Source organism: Cryptotermes secundus, unplaced genomic scaffold, assembly GCF_002891405.2.
Source record: "Cryptotermes secundus unplaced genomic scaffold, Csec_1.0 scaffold1066, whole genome shotgun sequence".
In the NCBI taxonomy this organism is placed as follows: Eukaryota; Metazoa; Arthropoda; class Insecta; order Blattodea; family Kalotermitidae; genus Cryptotermes; species Cryptotermes secundus.
The window spans coordinates 770,856-791,928 of record NW_019738984.1 but is presented as its reverse complement, the minus strand read 5'-3'; the positions used below and the strand labels follow the sequence as shown (position 1 = coordinate 791,928).

General features: G+C 39.4%; 1 protein-coding gene across 10 annotated transcripts in view; it reads left to right on the top strand.

Annotated features, from left to right (window-relative positions):
• LOC111871549 (neuronal acetylcholine receptor subunit alpha-7) overlaps positions 1-21,073 on the top strand; it is a 452,324-nt gene that overhangs the window by 375,839 nt on the left and 55,412 nt on the right. For 5 of the 10 annotated variants that reach the window (XM_023864728.2, XM_023864723.2, XM_023864726.2 and 2 more), the window contains 2 exons: positions 12,242-12,381; positions 20,617-20,661. In XM_023864728.2, the coding sequence (XP_023720496.1) occupies positions 12,242-12,381; positions 20,617-20,661 (185 nt within the window). Of the gene's footprint in view, positions 1-12,241; positions 12,382-19,934; positions 19,980-20,616; positions 20,662-21,073 lie in introns of all 10 variants that reach the window. The other 5 variants (XM_023864729.2, XM_023864727.2, XM_023864722.2 and 2 more) reach the window with 2 other exon arrangements.

Here is a 21,073-nt window from a genome sequence, read left to right as displayed (position 1 = left end):
CAACTATTGAACTGCCTTCTGGATTCTCTTGCGAATGAACTTCTGACTGTCTTACATTCAGGATGAACCCCCTTTTATATCTACAAGAGAACCGAATAGAGATCACCGCCTCCAAGTTTTCAGTTACTGCTCCTCGTGAATGCGTTGTCTCGGAAACCGTATATTTGTTTCGGAGCAACCATCTCGTTTCTAAGTGTATTTTTCCATCGTCCGGAATTCTAGGTAATAGAGGACACGACATTTCGGAAAGTTGGGCCTTTAGAAAGAGCTAATCCAGTCCAATGATTGAGATTAGTTTTTTCTAAGGGCCCAACTGACTAGGTGTCTTCCTTTCTTACCTGAAGACGGAAACATATCCAGTTTCCGTAACGTCGTGTCCTCTATTATCAAGAATTCCGGATGATGGAAAAAGTCCAAAACCTCAGTAATTCTGCTTGGCACACACTAAGTCTTCAGAAGCCGAATTCTAATTATTCTTTACCTGTTAACTTCCCGTGGCTATTTCCTGCCTATGATTGAAATCTCATTATGTTGTAGTCCGTTGTACGCCGTTGTATTCCCCTTATATTAACTCTATTATTCCTTCAAATGGTCTCCCTTATATAGTAGCAACACGGAGCACGGAGCACAAAAAACACAACCCTGCTCTTTTTGGCCGCGTTTGTTGTGCATTGCATAGCAACTGTCGCCGAGTGGACACAGAAAACACCGTTCTTCTATTGTTGGCCGCGTGTGTGTTGCGGGCGTTGCCTAGCAGTGGGTCGATACGTCACATCATGAACTACTGAGCTTTCATTCATGTAATTACATCTACGTCCATCTCAGCCTGAAATAGACACCTCTAATTTGGTTGTAGCCCAATGGACAGCACCCTAACTGATGGAATTAGTTTTCGCAAAACCATCACAATGACATCACTGAGCTCTCACTAATTAATAAACTCGTCACTCATTGATATGCGGAGTGGAGCGCTGCGTTCGACAGGACCTAAGAGATCTTAGCAGAACAGATTTAATTTCGTTATGTGGTGACGTTGACCCACTCCGATTGCAGTCAGAATGCGAATGATGTAGAGGATATATCCCCCTAACCTGCCTGAGGGTGCCCTGGATTCCAGAGACAGAGCGGACAGTGTTCGTGACAGCGGTAACGCTGGACACCATAATTACTTAAACCGTAAAATGAAGTGTCATATTTTTCTTCTTTATTCTTTTTCTCCATCATCCTCCTTCATCACCTCCTAACTTATATTTCCCTTCCACACTCATGTCTCAGTATTCTGAGTGGCTCCGTCGTATTTCAGAGATTCCAGGTTCCAATATCAGCCCGAGGACCGGCCATCCTGACTAATTTCCAGTGGTTTTACACATTTTCTGCAATCAAATCCTTGAAAATAATCGCTTCCCTTTACTTCCTTGAATGTGTCCTTCCTGCTTATTAATATCCTTCCTGTAGGGGAATATTTAACGATAATGGCGCTGACTAGTTTAAATAGCGCAGAATGGTAGGATGACTGATGAACTAAGAGGGATATTGAACGACGCTCTTGTAGTACTATCTCAGCGTTTGCATGAGCTTACTGAGGAAAACAATGTAAAACCTCAGTCAGAACGGCCGCTGCCACACGCGAAGTTTGACCCGAGCACCTCCCAAATAAAAAGTTAGAGGGTTACTTCTAGGAGGAACTGTTCGGTGACTCATATCTTACGAGATGGTTTCAACACCTCACACCACACGCTGTGAAGGAAACACGAAAACCAGGGGACTGTCTCAGTCATAACTGAAAAGTAGGCTACGAACGTGAGGGGCAAGCTGCCGAGACCAAACACCCTGGAAAGACATACATTTATGAACAACGGACGACACCCCGTGTGAGGTGAAATAAAATGCACCAAAATAACATGGGTATAATGAAACTTTAAAGGATTTTATCTGGTTTTACCTTAAAAAGAGAACTACAGCGTGTGATTTTAATACGGACTGAGACAGTGTAGCCGTTTTAACATAATTTAATAAAATATAAGACACCTGAAGATGGCCGTTTGGAGCCGAAACATGTAGTGTCAAAGTGTATAATGTTAAACTAAAATTAAAATTAAGTAGTGAATAAACGAGTGTTGCAATATTGACGGACGATAAATACATGGACGTTAAGTTAAACAATTGCAGCGGGATGCTGAAATGCAGTCATTCTTACCAATTTCAACCCTAATTCTTATCGGTGTTTTGTAACAAGACTCTTTTAAAAAAATAATGCCTTCCGTACTCCTAAGCTCGAATCTAGTCTCGTGCTCGAAAAATGCAATGTACTAGCAGATGTGTGAATTTTTATTTTTGACAATTACACATCGCTTATTCTCCTGTATATGTACCGGTTGAAAAAAAAACTCTATATTGACTAAATTATGCGGTGCCATCACCCAATCCACTTCATACTTTTTGCCAAGATACACTCAGTATTTCTAGTCTGCAAGCGAACTGTATCGACCGAGCGACCGCCGCTTGTCGTCGAAGTTAATGTCAACTTTAGCGGATAGAAGGTGTCGCGTGTTCAGCGCAACGAATACTCACGGCCGTTAATTTCGGTTTTCTAGACCAAAGCCGTTATTTCCTTGACATAGCTCCACAATTATCCTCATGAGGCTGAGTGGACCCAGTTCCAGACCCACTACTTCTTCAAAAAATTTGTTACCGCCGGGAATCGAACTCGGACCTGTGGATCTGTAGCCAAGAACTCTGAGCACTAGACCACAGAGGCGGTATTTGTCAAGATACTTTACACAGAAATCGTAGTTGAGTCTACCGAAAAAAATAAAATCCTAAAGGGATGTGAATGCCATAATCACCACCGAAGACATGGAGAGGGTATAATAATTTCCTCCATCATGCCTAATTTAGGTCACACAGATATGTGCATGCTCCGTGAAGTGTGACGTGCGATAGGACGGCGCCCCATTCGCTTGGAACAGCGTCACCTCAACACTGTAGCCGGAAAAATGTATTGTCGCAAAAACGAACAAATTAAGGTACGCTATCTGGGCTAGACTGTGGAACTCATAATTTTTTACTTACCACATATTAATGTTTTAGCCAATGGCGTGTTATGTTAGTTGAGCAACTTCAGCTCATTAGGATAGCGCTAGTCACTTTTGCACGTGATATATCGCAATATGATATTAGAGACAGTTGGGTTTTCGTCAGTAATTTTACTATAATTGTTAACAGAATCGGTACAACATAGGCCAAAGATTTATTTCCACCTGAAGTTGCAGCTTGAAATTGCTATCGTTTTTATTCAAAATATTTAATAGTAAAAGAATTATTACATAATGAAAAATATAGATCACACCAATTATTGGAGAAAATATTCATTAGATTGGACTTATATTCAGGGAAGTACTATAAAAATATATTTTCTTTTTTTTTCCTTTGCAATCAATGTCATCTGTTTTTCAGAAATAAAAATAAATTCCGACCATAGGTGGAAAATCGCAAGAAAACGTGTTGAAAATAGTGTACTCTAATGCATTATAATCATTACCGTGTTCACAAGAGCCCTCCTCTGGTCCCTATCCTGATACAGATCAACCCAATCCATACAATCGCATCCATTTTGTTATCATCCAACCCCCCTCCCCCTCCTGCGCATTACTATTTATAGTGGCCTCCTTTTTCTGGCTTTCCCTCCAGTATCCTATTTGTATTCATCTTCAACCCATTCGTGCTACATGCTCTGCCCACCTCATCCTCCTTGACTTGAGCATTCTAACTATATTTGTAGCAGAGTATAAGTTATGTAACTCCTTATTATGCAGTTCTCTCCAACGTCCTATCACTTCATCTCTCTTCGGTCCCAATATTCTTCTCAACACCCTGTTCTCAAACACCCTAAGTCTTTGCTCCTCCCTTAATGCCAGAGACCAAGTTTCACACCCGTACAGAGCCACAAGCATAATTATACTTTTGTATATTGTAATTTTTATATTTTTAGACAGCAGACGAGAAGACAAAAGGTTCTGGACTGAATGGTAGCAAGCATTTCCCAAATTTCATCTCCTCTTAATTTTTCTCATGAATCAAATTTTGATTCGTTATAGTCTGGTAACGAGACAGCAACATACATTTAAGCCTTATCACATTTGTATTAATTGTCACTAAAATTCAGTTCGGAGCGACGTTGGCAGAATCACCTGGCAAATGAAACGATATAAGTTATAGAAATTAAAGAATTATGATTTCTGTGATATAACACATCTTGCCTTCTCTATCGTGCTGGTGTATTTCTTTGCTTACTCTTAGAACCTGTAGATGAAGACGATATGTTCCTCGAAACGTCTGTTGACTGTAAACAAACTAAGAACTTTATATCACGGAAGACATGACTGTTCATGGCTGCAGCTGTGAGAACATTAAATCAAATAAATTTAGAAAATGTGTGCATGGTGCCCATTTCGACTCGTTGGTATTTGCTTTGAAACTTTTGAGACTTGCGGAGACGTCTGATAGCTTCAGTTGTGTCTACAGCTTCTGTATGAAACATTTATCGAGTTACATTCGAGGTTCCCGCAGAAACGTTTGTAAGCCTACGTGTATCCGTCACTGCTACAAACATTATATTCTGGACATTATCCGTCATCTAAAAACACGGTCCTGTTTATTTTTATATAAAAACAAGACGGTTGATAATGACCAGAGATATAATATTTGCACTCATGTACCATCGTGACTACAAAACTATAATTTTGTCTGTGGTTCTTAATGGGTGTGAATCTTGGTCTCTGACATTTAGGGAGGAACATAGACTGATGGTGTTTGAGAACAGGGTGTTGAGGAGAATATTTGGATCGCAGAAGGATGAAGTGACACGAGGTTGCAGAAAACTGCATAATGAGGAGCTTCACAACTAGTACTCATCTCCAAGTATAATTAGAATGATCAAGTCAAGGAGGATGAGGTGAGCAGGGCATATAGCACGAATGGGGGAGAAAAGGAATGCACATAGGATATTGGTGGGAAAGTCAGAAGGAAAGATACAACTGGGAATAAAAAGGCATATGTGGGTGGACAACATCAAAATGGATCTTAGAGGGATATGATGGGGTGGGCTGGATTGGATTGATCTGGCTCAGGATAGGGACCAGTGGAGGGGTCTTGTGAACACGGTAATGAACCTTCGGGTTCCATAAAATGCTGGAAGTTCTTAAGTAGCTGCAGATTTGGCTTCTTCTCAAGAAGGGCTCAGCTCCATAAGTAAGTACCATCGTTACAAAATTTTAGATCTTATCCGTCACTGCTGTTTGATTTTAAAGGAAAACTGAATGCATCATCAAAGTTCAATACAATTGCCTAGTGCAAAATCAAGTCAGAATTTCTTCTGTGGTTCTCGATTTCTTACATGCTGATCGACAACTGGAACATACAGACAGCGATGGCGAACGTAATAGGCGCATGTTGCAATTCTTTGCGCGCCTAGAAATATGTCCTCGTAAAACCTGTCGCGAGCACAAACCAAAACAAAGCTGCATATGAAAGTAGCTCATCTGCTGATTGTCTTACTGAATGGCAGGATAAGTGAAGAGAAGCAACAAATTTGAGGGGGTACCCAAAAGAAACCGAACTTATTTTTTTTAAACTTATTTATTCAAATTTTAAGCACAAACCTTCAATCCCCTTCAAAGTACTCTCCACTTACACTAATACACTCGTCTAGTCTTTTATTCAATTTTTCAAAACATTGTCTAAATTCATCTTTTGAGATGCTTGACAGCGCCTCCGTCATTTTTTCCTTTCATGTCTCTTTTCATTCGAGGAAACAAAAAGAAGTCGCACGGGGCAAGGTCGGGTGAGTATGGATGGTGAGGAACAGGGGTCATACCATTTTTGGTCAAGAATTGTCGTACAGACAGGGCTGTGTGAGCAGGGGCATTGCCATGATGGAAAAACCAGTCACCCGACTGCCACAAATCTGGCCGCTGAGCTCCAAGTCACTCCTGAGAGCTCCACAATTTCTTCAATGGTCCATCGTCGATCTTCCTTGATGATTTCACGAATTTTTTCAACATTTTCATGTGTTCGGGCCGTGGAAGGACGACCAGAACGAGGTTTGTCATCAATTGACATTTCACCATTTTTGAAACGGGAAAACCACTCAAACACTTGAGTTTTCCCCATAGCATCGTCCTTGTACACCGTTTTTAACATTTCAAGAGTTTCTGTTCCACTTTTCCCGAGCGAAAAGCAGAATTTCACCGCCGCACGCTGTTCACGAAAACCAGCCATTGCAAAAACGACGATCCCACAAAACAGTTGTCAGTATAAACCCTGCCGAAACTAGTCCTTACCTTCTGAAGCAACCGTAGTCGGCTTATCGACTCAGGAATGTTAGCTCTATGGGCTCATAGCGGCAAAACGCGGTACTACAAAAGCTCTGCCCACACAAAAAATTAGTTCGGTTTCTTTTGGGTACCCCATCGTATGCTAGATAAATAATCAGGAATGTGAGTAAGAATGGTAAGTAAAACTATCCCTGTAACAGGCCGTTAAGGCCCATACGGCTGTGTGACGTTGAGGCTCCCACATTATCTAGACAAACGGCTCAAAGATGACGCGAAGGTTCTCACGCTTACGCGCCGGCCGCGCTTTACTCCCCAGGAAAATTATTTAATTAATTCCTGGTACTCATTTATGTTAGAGGCTGAGTCGACCTCAGGGCCATAGTGCGGCTGGAAGGATTAGGTTAACTGAAGGAAATCCAATGATCACATCGGGACTTGAACGCGCGACCTTCCGACTTGTAGCATAGCCCCTCAACCAACTATGCTACCGCGTGCCCCAGGAATGTGAGAAAGCAATGATTTATTATGAGGTGGTCGCGCTTGTTTTACGGCATTTATTTGACATTCTCTTGACACAGACACCGCTGCAAATTTTCGTTAACTCTTATGACGTATGAAGACACTGGAATAGTGGCATTTCCTTTCATGGCACAGTCAGTTTTGCAAATCGTTTCAAATGTTGTTCTTATGTGAGATTCCTAAAAGCGACCGCTGCATTTGCATTCAGTCGCTCTACACATAACCCAGACTAAAATCACGCGGTTGCTGGGATTGATGTGTTTTCCCTAACTTCCGCATTGATTGGGCAAATGTTGACAATAGCTAATTACGGTTGCTTGTTACTCCAGACTCTGTTAGTCATTGAACACACTTCACTCTGTCCCGCCGTCCTCATTCGCTAACCATTCCTGAACAAGCAAGTCGTCTTCCTATATAAAAATTTTATGGATGCTCATTGGCGGGGTGGTGGAAGGCACATATAGAATTCAGGCCCTGGTCTCAGTAACCTGGTCAAGCTAAATTATGCAACATAATGGAAAACAGAGTATAACAGCTAAATCAAATTTCTCGTTAATGTATCTCGGATGGCGAAATCAGGTGCGTCAACGAATGAATAAAAGGACCACATCACTAAACCTCTTCTCTCCAGCATAGTCTTCTGCTTTCCTTTTGAGATGTTAAAAAAGCGAATTATCATGACTATAGGACGAGTTCTTTATTCCTTCTTCTTATTCAAATACTGCTCCTTATAAAAGAGGTGTCAACTCATTTTTGGGATTCTTAAGCATATATATGAAGATGATAATTGTGAGTTATAAATTCTCATTTTGATTTTATCAGAGAAAATACCTAGAAATATATTTGAGGTCTTAAATCTTGAATGTATTGTTACATGTACACACATTTCTAGGCAATGTGCTGGTAAACAAGTTCCGTCGAAGGCAGATTCTTGGTAAACAGTCCGTTGCTAGGTTACACAACAATAGATTATGCTGTGTTCTCTATGTCGTCCGTGCCGATCAGCGGTGGAACCACGAGATTATGCAACCCGTTTCTAAGCAACTGCACGGTAAACACAGTTCTGGCTAAGCGGTGACGTCAGCAACAATAGAGACAGTGTTTTCCGTGAGATCTGTGCAGAGTGCATATAAGCGAAGTGAATGCAGTAACAGAATTAGTTCAGGGGGCAGTTACAAGTCAGCCGTAAGCTCGAGAAGTGAGTCCAGAAGGATTTTTAGTTCCAAGGTTCCAGAGTGATTGAAAACGAAATAGACCTCATAGTGAGTTGAAATGCAGTTTTTGTGTTGAGATCCGTTGCTAGGAGACGACTAATGGAAATTGAGAATCACAATGCGTGTGCAGTCGTGGACGAGAAAGTGTGTAAATCAACGATAACACTATATTTAAGCGTGATTAAGAGAACTTGCAACCAAGGTGCTAACAAATCCAATCATCCGAACTACAACCTGTTATTTTCGACACGCGTACCCCAGACACGTGACAGTATTATTTCCTAGTAGTAGGCCTATAGTTTTCGTTTGTTTTTTCTTACAATCCTCAGAACTAAGCGGCATATTGAATTTTGTCAACGATTTTTTTTTCTCGTTTTCTCACTGGAAAAAGTAGGGAGTTACCTCATATTCGGACTTATGCAGTAATTCATTATTTATAAGAATATTAGAGAATTATTATATGACAACTTTTTATTCTGATGTAAACGCGGTTTAATTTCTCCACAAACACAACGCAGGATGGCCCTATCCAGTTACTGCGCAAAATTACCCTCGCTTTTCCTGATAATGAAAATGTCAACATATTGTGCGATGTACGTTATAATTCAGTTCAGAAAATTTGTGAAGATGGCATCCTATATTCAGTACTACTGGGTTGCTCGACTTTCGTCAGGGTTGCGAAGAGAAAACAACGCTGCTTCGTAAACTGGATCTGTTTCCATCATCATTTGAAAAGAACGAAAACGCTTACTCAGTTGGATTCACTAAAATAAAGCTTATCGCAATCATTTCACTGCTGGATTACCAAATTTGTAAAGTAGTGAGATTTGAAAAGTCCAAAAATCCAGTAAGAGTAGAAATGGACCTGTAATCCGTTTCGTTTTCTTCATTTAATACCGTGGACAAGAATCTGCCCCAGCATTTGACCATACCTCAGTTGATCAAGAAATATATTTGTTGATTCATTGTCAATAGCATGCAGAGAGAAATCATAACACAAAGACAGTTAATAAATCCTTTGAATATATGGTAAAAATCAAATATTAGGGAACAACTGTAGCACATCAAAATCGTATTCATGAGGAAATTAAATGCAGGGTTAATTCGGTTAATGCTTGCTTTCATTTAGTTCAAAAATTTCTGTCGTCTCTCTTGCTGTCCAATAACGTAAAAAAAATAAAGTATTCAAAAGTATAAACTTTGCCAGTGGTTTTGTATGGTTGTGAAACAGGGTCTCTGATATTGAGGGAAGAACAGACTGGACGTAACCCGAGAACTAGGTGCTGAGGAAAATATTTGGACTGAAGAGGCATGAAGTAGTAGGAGGCTGGAGAAAACTGTATAATTAGAAGATTCTTAATGTGTACATTTCGCCAAATATAATTATAATGATGGAGTTAAGAAGAACGAAATGGGCAGGTCACGTAGCCCGCATGAGAGCAGAGAGGAAAGCAAGGAAAGGAGAGACCTAGACGTAGATGCGATAATATTAGTGAAACGGATTTTGGAGGAATCAGAGGGAGTGGTACGAACTGGATTCATCCGACCCAGGATAGGGATCAGTGGAGGGCTTTGTGAATACGACAGGGAACCTTCAGGTTCCATTATATTTTGTGAAATTATGAGGTAGCTGAGCAACTGGTAGCTTCTCAAGAAGGACTAAGCTGCATGGAATTAGTTAGTTAGATAGCTTAGACTCTATCCATGACTGATAAACAAATAAAGCAAACTCCGTGGTTTGAATCCCTAAGCGAACTACACCGACCGAGCGACCGCCGCCTGTCTGCGATATTAAGGCCAACTTCAGCGGATAAAGAGTGTCGCGTGGTCAGCGTAACGAATCCCCACGGCCGTTAATTTCAGTTTTCTAGACCGAAGCCGCTATTTCCTTGAAATAGTTCCACAATTATCCTCACGAGGCTGAGTGGACCCCGTTCCAGACCCACTACTTCTCAGAAAATTATCTGGTAGCACCGGGAATCGAACCCGGATCATAGGTTCAATAAAGAGCAATTAATTGGTAGGGCTGTGAAAGAAAACGGGATTTCTCTGATTTGAATTGCTGTCCCGAAATTTGCCTGAAGGGACTGGAATAAACAAAGGAAACCTCGTTTAGGATATTCGATTTCTAGGTCGAGATTTGATATGAGGACCCCCGAATACGATATAATTGTGACGCTTACTCCTCCGCATGTCAAGAAAGCATCTGCTTTTGTGGAACACGGAAGATTCATTAAGTACTGTATTTACAGCAGACTGCTGACCAGTGTTTGTGTGTGCGTGTGTGTTAGTTGCGTGGGAAGATCCATGAGAACTGCTCACTTGAAGGCTATGACTAACAACAGATCCCACCGGAGATGTTGAATGAGACGTTGGAAAATTTAGCCTGACGTTATGAAGTAAGTCGTGTCAGCCACGTGGTTGGCGGGCTGAGTTAAATCTGGTTGACTCTAGCCACGATCTCCCACAATTGTAAGCAAGCCAGACATTGTGAAGCAAAGTACAGAACTTGTTATTTTAAAGCAATTTGATTGTACCCATACTCAGAAGAACCATTCTGTACATGCGTGAGGTAGGCGATACCTTTCATGCAGATCTCAGAAAAGTGTTTCCTTATACTCCACCGCAGTTAATTTTAAACATCGATTCCCAATTTATGTCTCGAAGAACCCTTTTAAGCTTCGGTAACGTCTGTATCCCAAGTTTTGCCAGACAAGACAAAGTTGAACTTACTATGATTTGATTAATCTATTTAGAGGTGACAGAAAGCAATTTATCATGTCTCCTTTATTCCTATCTCAAGTTCACGCACAGAGAACACAGTAACAGGTCTTGTTACGGATATTTCATTCAATACAGAGAAAAGAAAAGGGGTGTGACATGTATTAAGTACAATCATTTGTGATGTTCTGCGAAGCAGAAAACTTCTTGTATGTCACGTGATTCAGTTTGGGAATCGATGATAAAGGGATATATAAAAATATAAAGTCAAGTGTTGTGCTAATGGGGGAACGTGTCAATCATTATCAGCGTTAAAAGTCAGGTTCTTCCATTAGATCATTATCTAATTATTGAATATTTTCTTACTCAACTAGTTCGAACTTATCCTGAGCCTATCGAATCTAGTCGACACCCTCACACCGTATGTATTCAAGATCAATTTTAATGTTATCTTCCTATCTTCACCTAAGCTCCCCAATGGTATCTGGCCAGGCAGGATATGAGCTCTGAGATGCGCGAAAATGGCGAGGCTACTTACAATCGCGCTACTCTTATTGAAATGAAACAACACGCGTCATTGGCTCGCTCACAGCCCTCGAGACACTGAGCTCCACTGACCTCCCAAACTATGTTCCGGCAGCAAAGCAAATGCACATCTGAAGGCCATAGCTCATGTCTCACCGAACCTACTGTACGCGTGCCTTATCTCCCCCATACACACCATATATCTTTGATGTGATGCCTTTTTTTTAATTCGCTTAGTGAGGGGTGGAGTCCAACTGGTCCACTCGGCACGGCGGCCACTGATTTGCCTATTGTAGCCTGCCCCGAGTGATTATGATAATGGATAATTTTGTGGAATAAAGATTGGCAGGGGAAACCCAAGTACTAGGAAAAAACCCGCCCCAACGCCACTTTGTCCACCACAAATCCCACTTGACCAGACTCGGGATCGAACCCGGGCCGCCGAGGTGGGAATCCAGCGACTAACCGCTTGAGCTATGGCGTGATCATGTGATCGCCTTATGAAAAGGACGCAATTCGTGAAGCTCCTCGTCCTATATCCTATAATTAATGCACTGGAGGAACATCCTTAAATATACCATGACACAACTACACACAAATTTCTTTTGACCTATTTTCCCTATTTTGAAAAAAATAAAAGTAGGCTTATGAGATCGTCTTGCTGTCTCTGTCTCCATATGTGTATCCATCGTATCATTGTTAGTCATCGGCACGGTAAACACTTTCCTGCGGCCACGAATACACACCCAACAATAGAAGGATTATTGAGCACGCCGTTTCCTATGCTTTCCGTGTCATACCAAAGGGACGTAGGCGATTAGTTCTTCCCAGAGTTTATTGATTTTTTCGGAAACGTTGTCAGTATGCTTTGTGTATTTAGAACACGTGTGGCACCCATAATTCAACTGTGTCCATTTGTGTTTGCAGAGTCGCTACAGGGCCCCCACGAGAAGCGCTTGCTACACACACTTCTGGACCACTACAACGTCCTGGAGAGACCTGTGGCTAACGAGTCCGACCCTCTCCAACTCAGCTTCGGTCTCACGCTTATGCAGATCATCGATGTGGTGAGTACCACCAGTCTACCCTTGTAATAAGGCTCTTGAGATTGTGTGAAACGAACCTGTCTCCATGTCAACTAAGTTTTTACATTTAAGTCTCTGTCATCATGGTGATCACTCTAGCCTCAACGGTTATTCAAAAGTGGCGGTCATTGATCTCGAAATTCAACTTATATTATGATGGCATGGTGCCCATAATTACAATTATTATTCAAAATTGACCAAAGTCGAATTTTAAATTTTCAGTATTATGCACTTAAACCATTGTCGTCCTAACAACTATAAAGTGCTATGATTCATAAGCAAAATTAACGGATGTTGATTTACAAAGCTAAGCAGGTCCAGAGTGGAAGCATGTGTTGTGTTAGGAGTTAAAATGTAAAAACTTGATTTTGTAAATTTATAACCCCAGCACGTAGAAATTGTACATTGTCTAGAAATGAAACTGTTGAAGTTGCGCGTTGATCTCTAAATCCTTCTCGAAATGATGGCCATTAAATGTCCTACCATATAATTTTCCCATTATTATCAGAACTATCAACTCCATATAGCGCATTGGAACTAGTATATATCGCCTGAATTAGTATGATTACATGGAATTTTACTTATACTACATTAAATTACTATTGTTTTCGCTAAATACTATTAGTAGGCTGTTGTGTATAAACGAGATTTGTTGCATTCTTTTGTTAGGGGAAACAGTATTTTGGAACGTTATACAATTGAGTAAAATAATGTTAAACATTACATAGCCCCTGATTTATTTGATAGATAAAAAATGCCGTCTTGCTACTGTAGCTTCGGTTTAATGCGTTAGTGTTACTTTATTAACTAAGCATTCTGATCTGAAATAAAAAGTCTCTAGTAATTACATAAAAATATATTTATGAGACTACTGCAAGGTTTTGATCCACTATATTTAACAAAGAAGATACTTGGCCTGATTTCTTAAACAATTTTGTTTTCACTTTAATGATTATTGGTCACTCTATTATGACAAACTTTTTATTGGTTTCTGAGAGACTAAGGCCTGCGCTAGGATAGTACATGTCCTTGCGAGCTTAATGTCTTGTTTTTAAAAATTCGATACTCCTCGGTCCTTTGGACTTATCTTCATCTGTAGCTTGTCTGAACATCTGCTGCGAACCATATAGAAGGTTCTTAAAGTTCGATTGATACAACCACACTCCTTGTTTGTAACATCCTCAGAAATCAAAACCAAATCTATCAGACACTGAACTGTAAAGATATATACGTGCCTCGCTTAGTCTTGCATTATCTGATTGCGTTCAACTATATTTTCATTCGTAAAGGCTTATGGTTATCCAGTCTGTGAGAGATTTGGAGTGCGTGTGTAATGTACACAGTAGTGAGGTTGCTTAACATCGCGTTCTCTTGGGCCAGCTTCCCCATTGTTGGCCACATAACCACATGCCTTTGGTGGTGTGTTTGTAAATTATTCGAGATGCAACGTTCCAAAACAAACAGGATACAGATCTAAGGTTCCATGTAGCCTTAAATAAATGTAATAATCAATTACTAGTTTAAACTTTCCAAGTCACTCAGTCTCTGATCAGATGATATTCCATTAATTTCGTCTATCCTACATATTTAAATCCAGTCATTACTTCCATTCTTACTTTCTTTAGGATAAATTTTATTGTTGTGTTATCTCGACTGAGGATTTTCGTAGTTTTTAAGTCCTTCGTAACGAATACTTAAATAGCATCTTAATGTACCACTACTACCATGACACCATTAACAGACTGTTCTTTGTGATGGAGTCTATATATATTTTGTTGGCGGGAAGTACGTTTTTTTAATATTACTCATATTTAATCGCCTTTTATGGTTTAGAGATTTAAAAGACATTGAAATTCCAACTGGTTTTTTAATAAGAAAATGTATTTTTGCAGTATAAATTTTTCGTTATTCCTACATTAAGATCTGTTTTATTTTTAGAACCAATCGTGTCCATTCCTATTTACAGCGAAAATATACGTACGTATTCATAAAAATTTACACGTAATTACTTTTCCAAAACAAGACGTGCTTGCTAAAGATATATTAATATCTTTGAAATTCTTTATTATATATGTCAAGGCTTGCAGGAATTCTTTGTGAATACCAGGAAATTTTAGCCATGCTGGGTGATATTGTTAGTGCGAACGCGCTAACTGCTGGCAGTACTAATTCTGCCAGCAGATGGATCTGCCATCAGCTGTCGTCATTTGAATGGAAAATGCTCATTTAATAGAGCTGCTTGGAATATATATTTTGTATTTCATCACTATTGAATGTTCTGATTTGATCGTGAATGCGTGAATTAAAGCCCCTTGTGAACATATAATTATATAATTTAGCAGTACATTGCTCTGAACATTCTTCATAACTACAGTACATATTCTAATATATTTTGACATGTTAAATTTCTCAGATATAACAACAAAGTTTATAAAAGTTTCTATGTTTATAAATGTTATGATATCGAAGCGTTCAATATAGAATTATAAACCATTTTATGATCCATTTTCGTACAAAATAAAAAACTTCCGGCTTCAGTGGTTAATCATTTATCGCCTTAAGTGTTAAAATCGTATACAGATCCATAGTGCCCCTTATTCCACTTATGTAGAATTTATTTTTCATACTTATATACTTCCTTAAGAAGTAAGATGAAAACCCTCTTTAGAACTACCGGTAGCAGTATATCACAGCTGTGAAATTGATGCGGGCTACTTGCTTGACTGGTATATTGTGTTGAGCTTAAGAGCTTCTCTTCCAGGAAAAAAGATGCTCAATCGGGTCTGGAGTCCAAGATGCTCTAAATATTTGTGTCAGTGGCTGATACGTTGCACGTGTATTATGATGGATGTTGAGCACTATTTGAGATATATTCCATGTACACAATTTTATGACGACCCTGCTTCCATCATGAGATGATGCGTTGTAATCATAAATAAATATCTCTTTATTTTACTCTTAATGGCAAAGATTTCGGTCGAAGTCAAGAGCTTCTGAACACTAGCTAATATAGTACTCACTAGTACAGTATTACAAAGATCCTGAGTTCGATATCAATTCTGTCCGTTTTTATAAAAAAAATATATAAAAGTCTCTCAGTGCCATGAAAATGTGAAGATGCGAGTAGAACCAACCTTTTGTACGTCGTATATATTAGAAATAGAACTGCTTCACACAATATAAGTGCCCAACATGAAACTCGTGTCTTGAATCCATAAACCCCCAAAAATGACAAACAGAAAGACCCAACTAACGATAGTTAGAAAGAAAGAGATTGTTATTCGATTGTGAAATTTCGAGTGTATGCGTTACTATTGAAACATCGGTTCATTTCGTTGGATATTTGCATCTTGCTTCAAGGGTACGGCATGTAATGAAAGTCAATTCATTTTTATAACCGAACGTCGCGGGTGAGTGAGTGGAGAAAGAAACAGCGCCGTAAAACCTTTATGCCAAGAAAACTCGATATTCTTTCAGTTTATTTGACTCATATGGCCTTAATTAATAAGCAGGTGTCTGAAGGGTGCAAGCAGCGGATTGGTGGTGCCGGGTGTAAATCTGCATCAGAGGCTCGGGTTTCCCTACTGACGTTTCTGCCCGATGTAGACAACTGCCGCTTTGTTCCATATTCTTAAAAAATTAATATTCATTAATCGTACTGTCATTTGACGCTGTGTAATCTCAATGATTTAAATCGTCTTTAAAAATCCCAAAACAAACTAAGGAACTAATATGAAATAAAATAAAGTAAAATGAACATTTATATGAATAAATACCCTGTAAGAACTATGCGCTCCAGTAGATTGCAACCGGTTTTTCTAGAAATATTTTAAATGTGTCCTGATAAAATAAAATAAAATAAAATAAAGAATGAAATAAAATATATATACATAATTGTCTCTTAATACATACGCGCTCTTATAAATTGCAATCAGTTTTGCTAGAAATATTTTAAATGTGTCCTGAAGCGGCCTCCGTAGTCTAGAGGTAACGTTCCCACCTCGTGACTCGTAGTACGCGGGTTCAAATATCCGGCGGAGGTCGTCGAATTTTTAAGGGCGGAAAAATTCAGGGAACAAGTCCTCCGGGAGGGACTTTAAGCCGTGGGTCCCGTGTCGTAGCTTTACGGCACGTAAAAGAACATCATATCTCTAAAGGAGGTCACTGAGGCAAATTACGGACGTTTCCCGCCCAACAGCAGTCTCTAATACCTCTGGTAGATGGGGGAAGCATTATAGATACCTCTCAGCTAGTAGAGCCGGTCTCGCTGGCTGGGCGGGACTGATGGTAAGCACCAGTACCGGTAGGATATAGAGACTGGTAGAAATCATAGAGGGAAGCACAATGGACCAATACAGGTCTAAGTGCATGGGGAAACTCACCCTCTCCAATAACTAACTAAATGTGTCCTGATAAAATAAAATAAAATACAATGTAATATTTATATATATAATTGCTTCGTAGCACCTACGCGCTCCTCCAGATTGCAACCGGTTCTGCTATAAATGCTTCTAAATGTGTCCTGTTTCGTAAAATAAAAGTGAAGTACTGTGACGCATTGTGATTATACCCTTATTTCTCGCATCCAGATAATCTGAAATGTATTATTTGTGAATCGTACATGAAATACCTCTATATTAATTCTTCCTATATTGAGGTATCTAAACAGTGAAGCCTGGTTTTGTCATATTTCCTTGATATGCAGAAAATTACAACTGCCAGATTTATTGTCAAAGGTGGCAATTGACACCATCAAATTATAAAACCGCTCACATGAGAGGTGAGCTGTGTTTCTAAATGACATGGTCTGAAGACAAAATGGAAATCAGTGGTTGATGAGTTTGGCTATAGGAATAAACCCAGTGAGGGATATAACGCAAACAGTGCTTGTCTATTGATGTGCTGTAACGTCAAGTGTAAGGCAAGCGAATGCTTTTTAAAACGGAAGTGACGCCATGTCCAAGAGAACTGACTATATTGACAGAGGCAGGCTTCACACATCTTCAATTCCCCAACGACATAACATCACCTATCGCTTATCAGCGTTTGGAAATGAATTCCAGTACACTGTTATGAATATCATATGCAAATTGATTTCATTACTACTTACTGATTAAAAATAATTTTCTCTACAATAATAGAATTATACCGGTTAACAATATTTACATATAATTCCAGGGGAAACGTAGTCACTCTTTTAGAAAAACTTGTGACTGTCTCAGTAAGACCAAATGCATGAAAACTAGTTTTCAAAATGAGATGATAGAGGAAAGACTGAGAATTTTGAGACACAGTTCTGGACATGGCCTATGCACTAGAAATTTCTAACTCTAAGGAATAACTGAGAACCAAATAATGAATAGAGGTTAATTGATAATTGGCAGTAATACGGTACCTCAAAGAATTTTCATATGCCGACCGATTTGTTGCGTAGGACAATCTAGAAACTTTTCGGTCGATATACCCATTAGTCCCAGAATAACATTTCACGCACCCCTTTTCATTAGTGACTTAATTTTTTTGTAGGGTCGCGCCATAGCCCAAGCGGTTAGTTGCTGGCTTCCCACGGCGGCGGCCCGGGTTCGATCCCGGGTCTGGTCAAGTGGGATTTGTGGTGGACAAAGTGGCGCTGGGGCAGGTTTTAGTCTAGTACTTCGGTTTCCCCTGCCAATCTTCATTCCATCAGTTGCTCCACAATCACTCTCACCTATCATCTCTGGCTGGTACAATTGGCCAGAAGTAGCCTCAGTACAAGGGACTTAGTCCCACCCTACTAGCAATAAAAAAAATAATGTTTGTTGTAACAAGCTACGTACTGTCATGCTCTAAGAACACACTGTAACCCTATTAGTCCAGTATAATTTCACCGACGTTTCGGAGGAACATACCTCTTCCCTCTTTAGGGTCGAACAATAATTGAAGCTATTCGTCAGCAAGAAGCATGCATTTTGGGACTTTCATGCCTGTGTGTGAAGATATATGAAATATGTGTCATATACCGACTTATTTGTCTTCACCTAGACCCAGAGGGTATATGTACTGATTGATCAGAACCATTCCCTAAAATGCAGTGGTTGTATTCCTTCTGGAAATTATGTGTCAGGGGTCTAAGCTGTACTTTGTGATGTTAAAGGTTATATGAAAAATTGTTGACAATATTTCAGTAATAAACTATCTTTCCCTCTACGAATTTATGGATCAAGACATCAAAGCAGTTTTTTTTTAAATCCATCTTCTGATTTGTACTGACGAAGAACATGTCTTAAAGTAAATTTGAATCCTGAAGCTTTACTCTCTCTCCCTAATACTGGAATGATATGAAACTCTTCGCATCATAAAGTCATCCAGTATTGATAGAAATATGGGATATGGAGAGGTAGCCATATTAAGTTTCGAAGCTTCGTCTCGTGAGACCTGCTGGATGCATATGGCATCATATTCATGTATGTCGTATTGTCGAAGAGATTCAAAATGAATGCATCAGCTTTCTTTTCAAGTGCTCTCCGATTCAGAAGTAGGCGTACAGGATTGTTCAATTTGCACGAAATGCGGCCGCAAGGAACGAAACTTAACGGATCTAATCTAACTTTTGGATGGGCGACACCGTTTCCATCGCATGAATTGTTTCTTGAGAGATACACACTGTACAGCTGGATGTCGCGTTCCTGCTTCATGCGCGGTAAGTCTCCGCTTCGGAGTTTGGTCCGGAGACCGGTTATCCTGACTGGATATTTTCATGGTTCACTTCAGTCTCTGTACTTAAATACAGTGATAATAGCCCAAATTATACCACGGTCGTCTTCCTTCACCTCGCTTCTAAACCATTTTTAATAGTCACCATATCATTCTACGCTACGTAGACTGCCATTATATAACCTAAAAATTACTTACTTACTTATTATTTATGGAGCTGAGCCCTTCTTGAGGAGAAGCCAAATCTTCAGCTACTCAAGAATTTCCCAGCATTTTATGAAACCCGAAGTTTCATTGCCGTGTTCACAAGAGCCTTCCACTGTTCCCTATTCTGAGCCAGATCAATCAAATCCATACCATCGCATCCTATCTGTCTAAGATCCATTCTAATATTGTTCACCCACCTACGCCTTTGTCTTCCCATTGTTCTTTCCTTCTGGCTTTCCCACCAATATTCTATATGCATTTCTCTTCTCCACCATTCGTGCTCCATGCCCTGCCCACCTCATCCTCCTTGACTTGATCATTCTAACTATACTTGGAGATGAGTACGAGTTATGAAGCTCCTCATTATGCAGTTTTCTCCAACCTCCTGTCACTTCATCTCTTCGGTCCAGATATTCACCTTAACATCCTGTTCTCATACACCCTCAGTCTATGTTCCTCCCTTAATATCAGAGACCAAGTTTCACATTCATACAGAACCACGGGCAAAATTATAGTTTTATATATATAACCTAAAAGTAAATAAATAAAATATACATACGTAATTTATAATGAATGTGAGTTGAAATATGCAAATTTATTTCGAGTAGTTAACAAATAATGGTTTTCCTCTACAGGATGAAAAGAATCAAATCCTTACCACAAACGCTTGGTTAAATTTGGTAAGTTTTGTGCTGACTCGGGGTTGTTCTTGTTCTGGAAAGCCTAGCGTTCACAGGAGACCAGCTGGTTCCCTTTATTTGTAATATCAGAAAATATAAATTTATTGCTTAATGAAACGCAGAAAGAGAACTGGTTTCCTGTGATAACTAGACTTACAGGCTTGCCATCAGGGTTTTAAATCAACTCGACTTCAAATTTGAATGCCGTAAAATTAAATTCAAATAAACTACATTAATGCAGATCCCATGTTAAGAACACAGTGTAAGAACATTTCGCAAATAAGGGAGAGTTTAAAGCATAAGAGTTTCTGAGTAAAGCTGCAATGTAGATAAACTTGTTAACGTAGACAAAAAGTTATAATTTGAAGACGAGTCGTGTGTACTTAGTTCTAGAATCCACTAGTAGCAGTGTATTCTGGAACTTTGCTTTTTTATGCTTAAATGTTCCCGAGAACTTGGGAAACAGAGGCGGACGACTTGGAAGTAGTCCGTGTGGTGAAAGAGACAGGGGTATGGTTGAGTCGTCCGCCATCGTACCCAGGTTCTCACCCCCCCCCCAACCCCGCGTGTGGTTTTGGTGTTTGCATTGTACCGATTCACTAACAAAGCACATTTTCTTCTCATTGCATGTTAATAGGATGAGAAGAATCAGCTTCTAATAACAAACATATGGTTAAAACTGGTAAGTTACTTGAAGTGAAAAGAACATTTAAACTAAGAGGATAAAGTAAGTTGAAATGGAAAACTAAGAAATAAAGGAATTTAATTCCCCAAGGATATTTCAGACTTTAGAGAGAGAATTATCCTATGTATGCCCATCAAATTATATAATTTAAAATCTTTACTTTTTTTAGAAACAACTGAAAAACAAATCAACTTTGTTTATCCTCAATATCTAAATGATAATTTTAATATTGTTTATATATATTAACTTAGTGCAAAATTTACCAGGGTTTCAACTGTTTAATATGCATGATTATGAATCCTGTTTATGCAAAAATCAGAGTGTTCAATAAACTGACTCCGTCTTTCCATTTATCGAAGTTTGTCATTATTTTAGCATTACATAACATGAAATAAAAAAAATATGTATA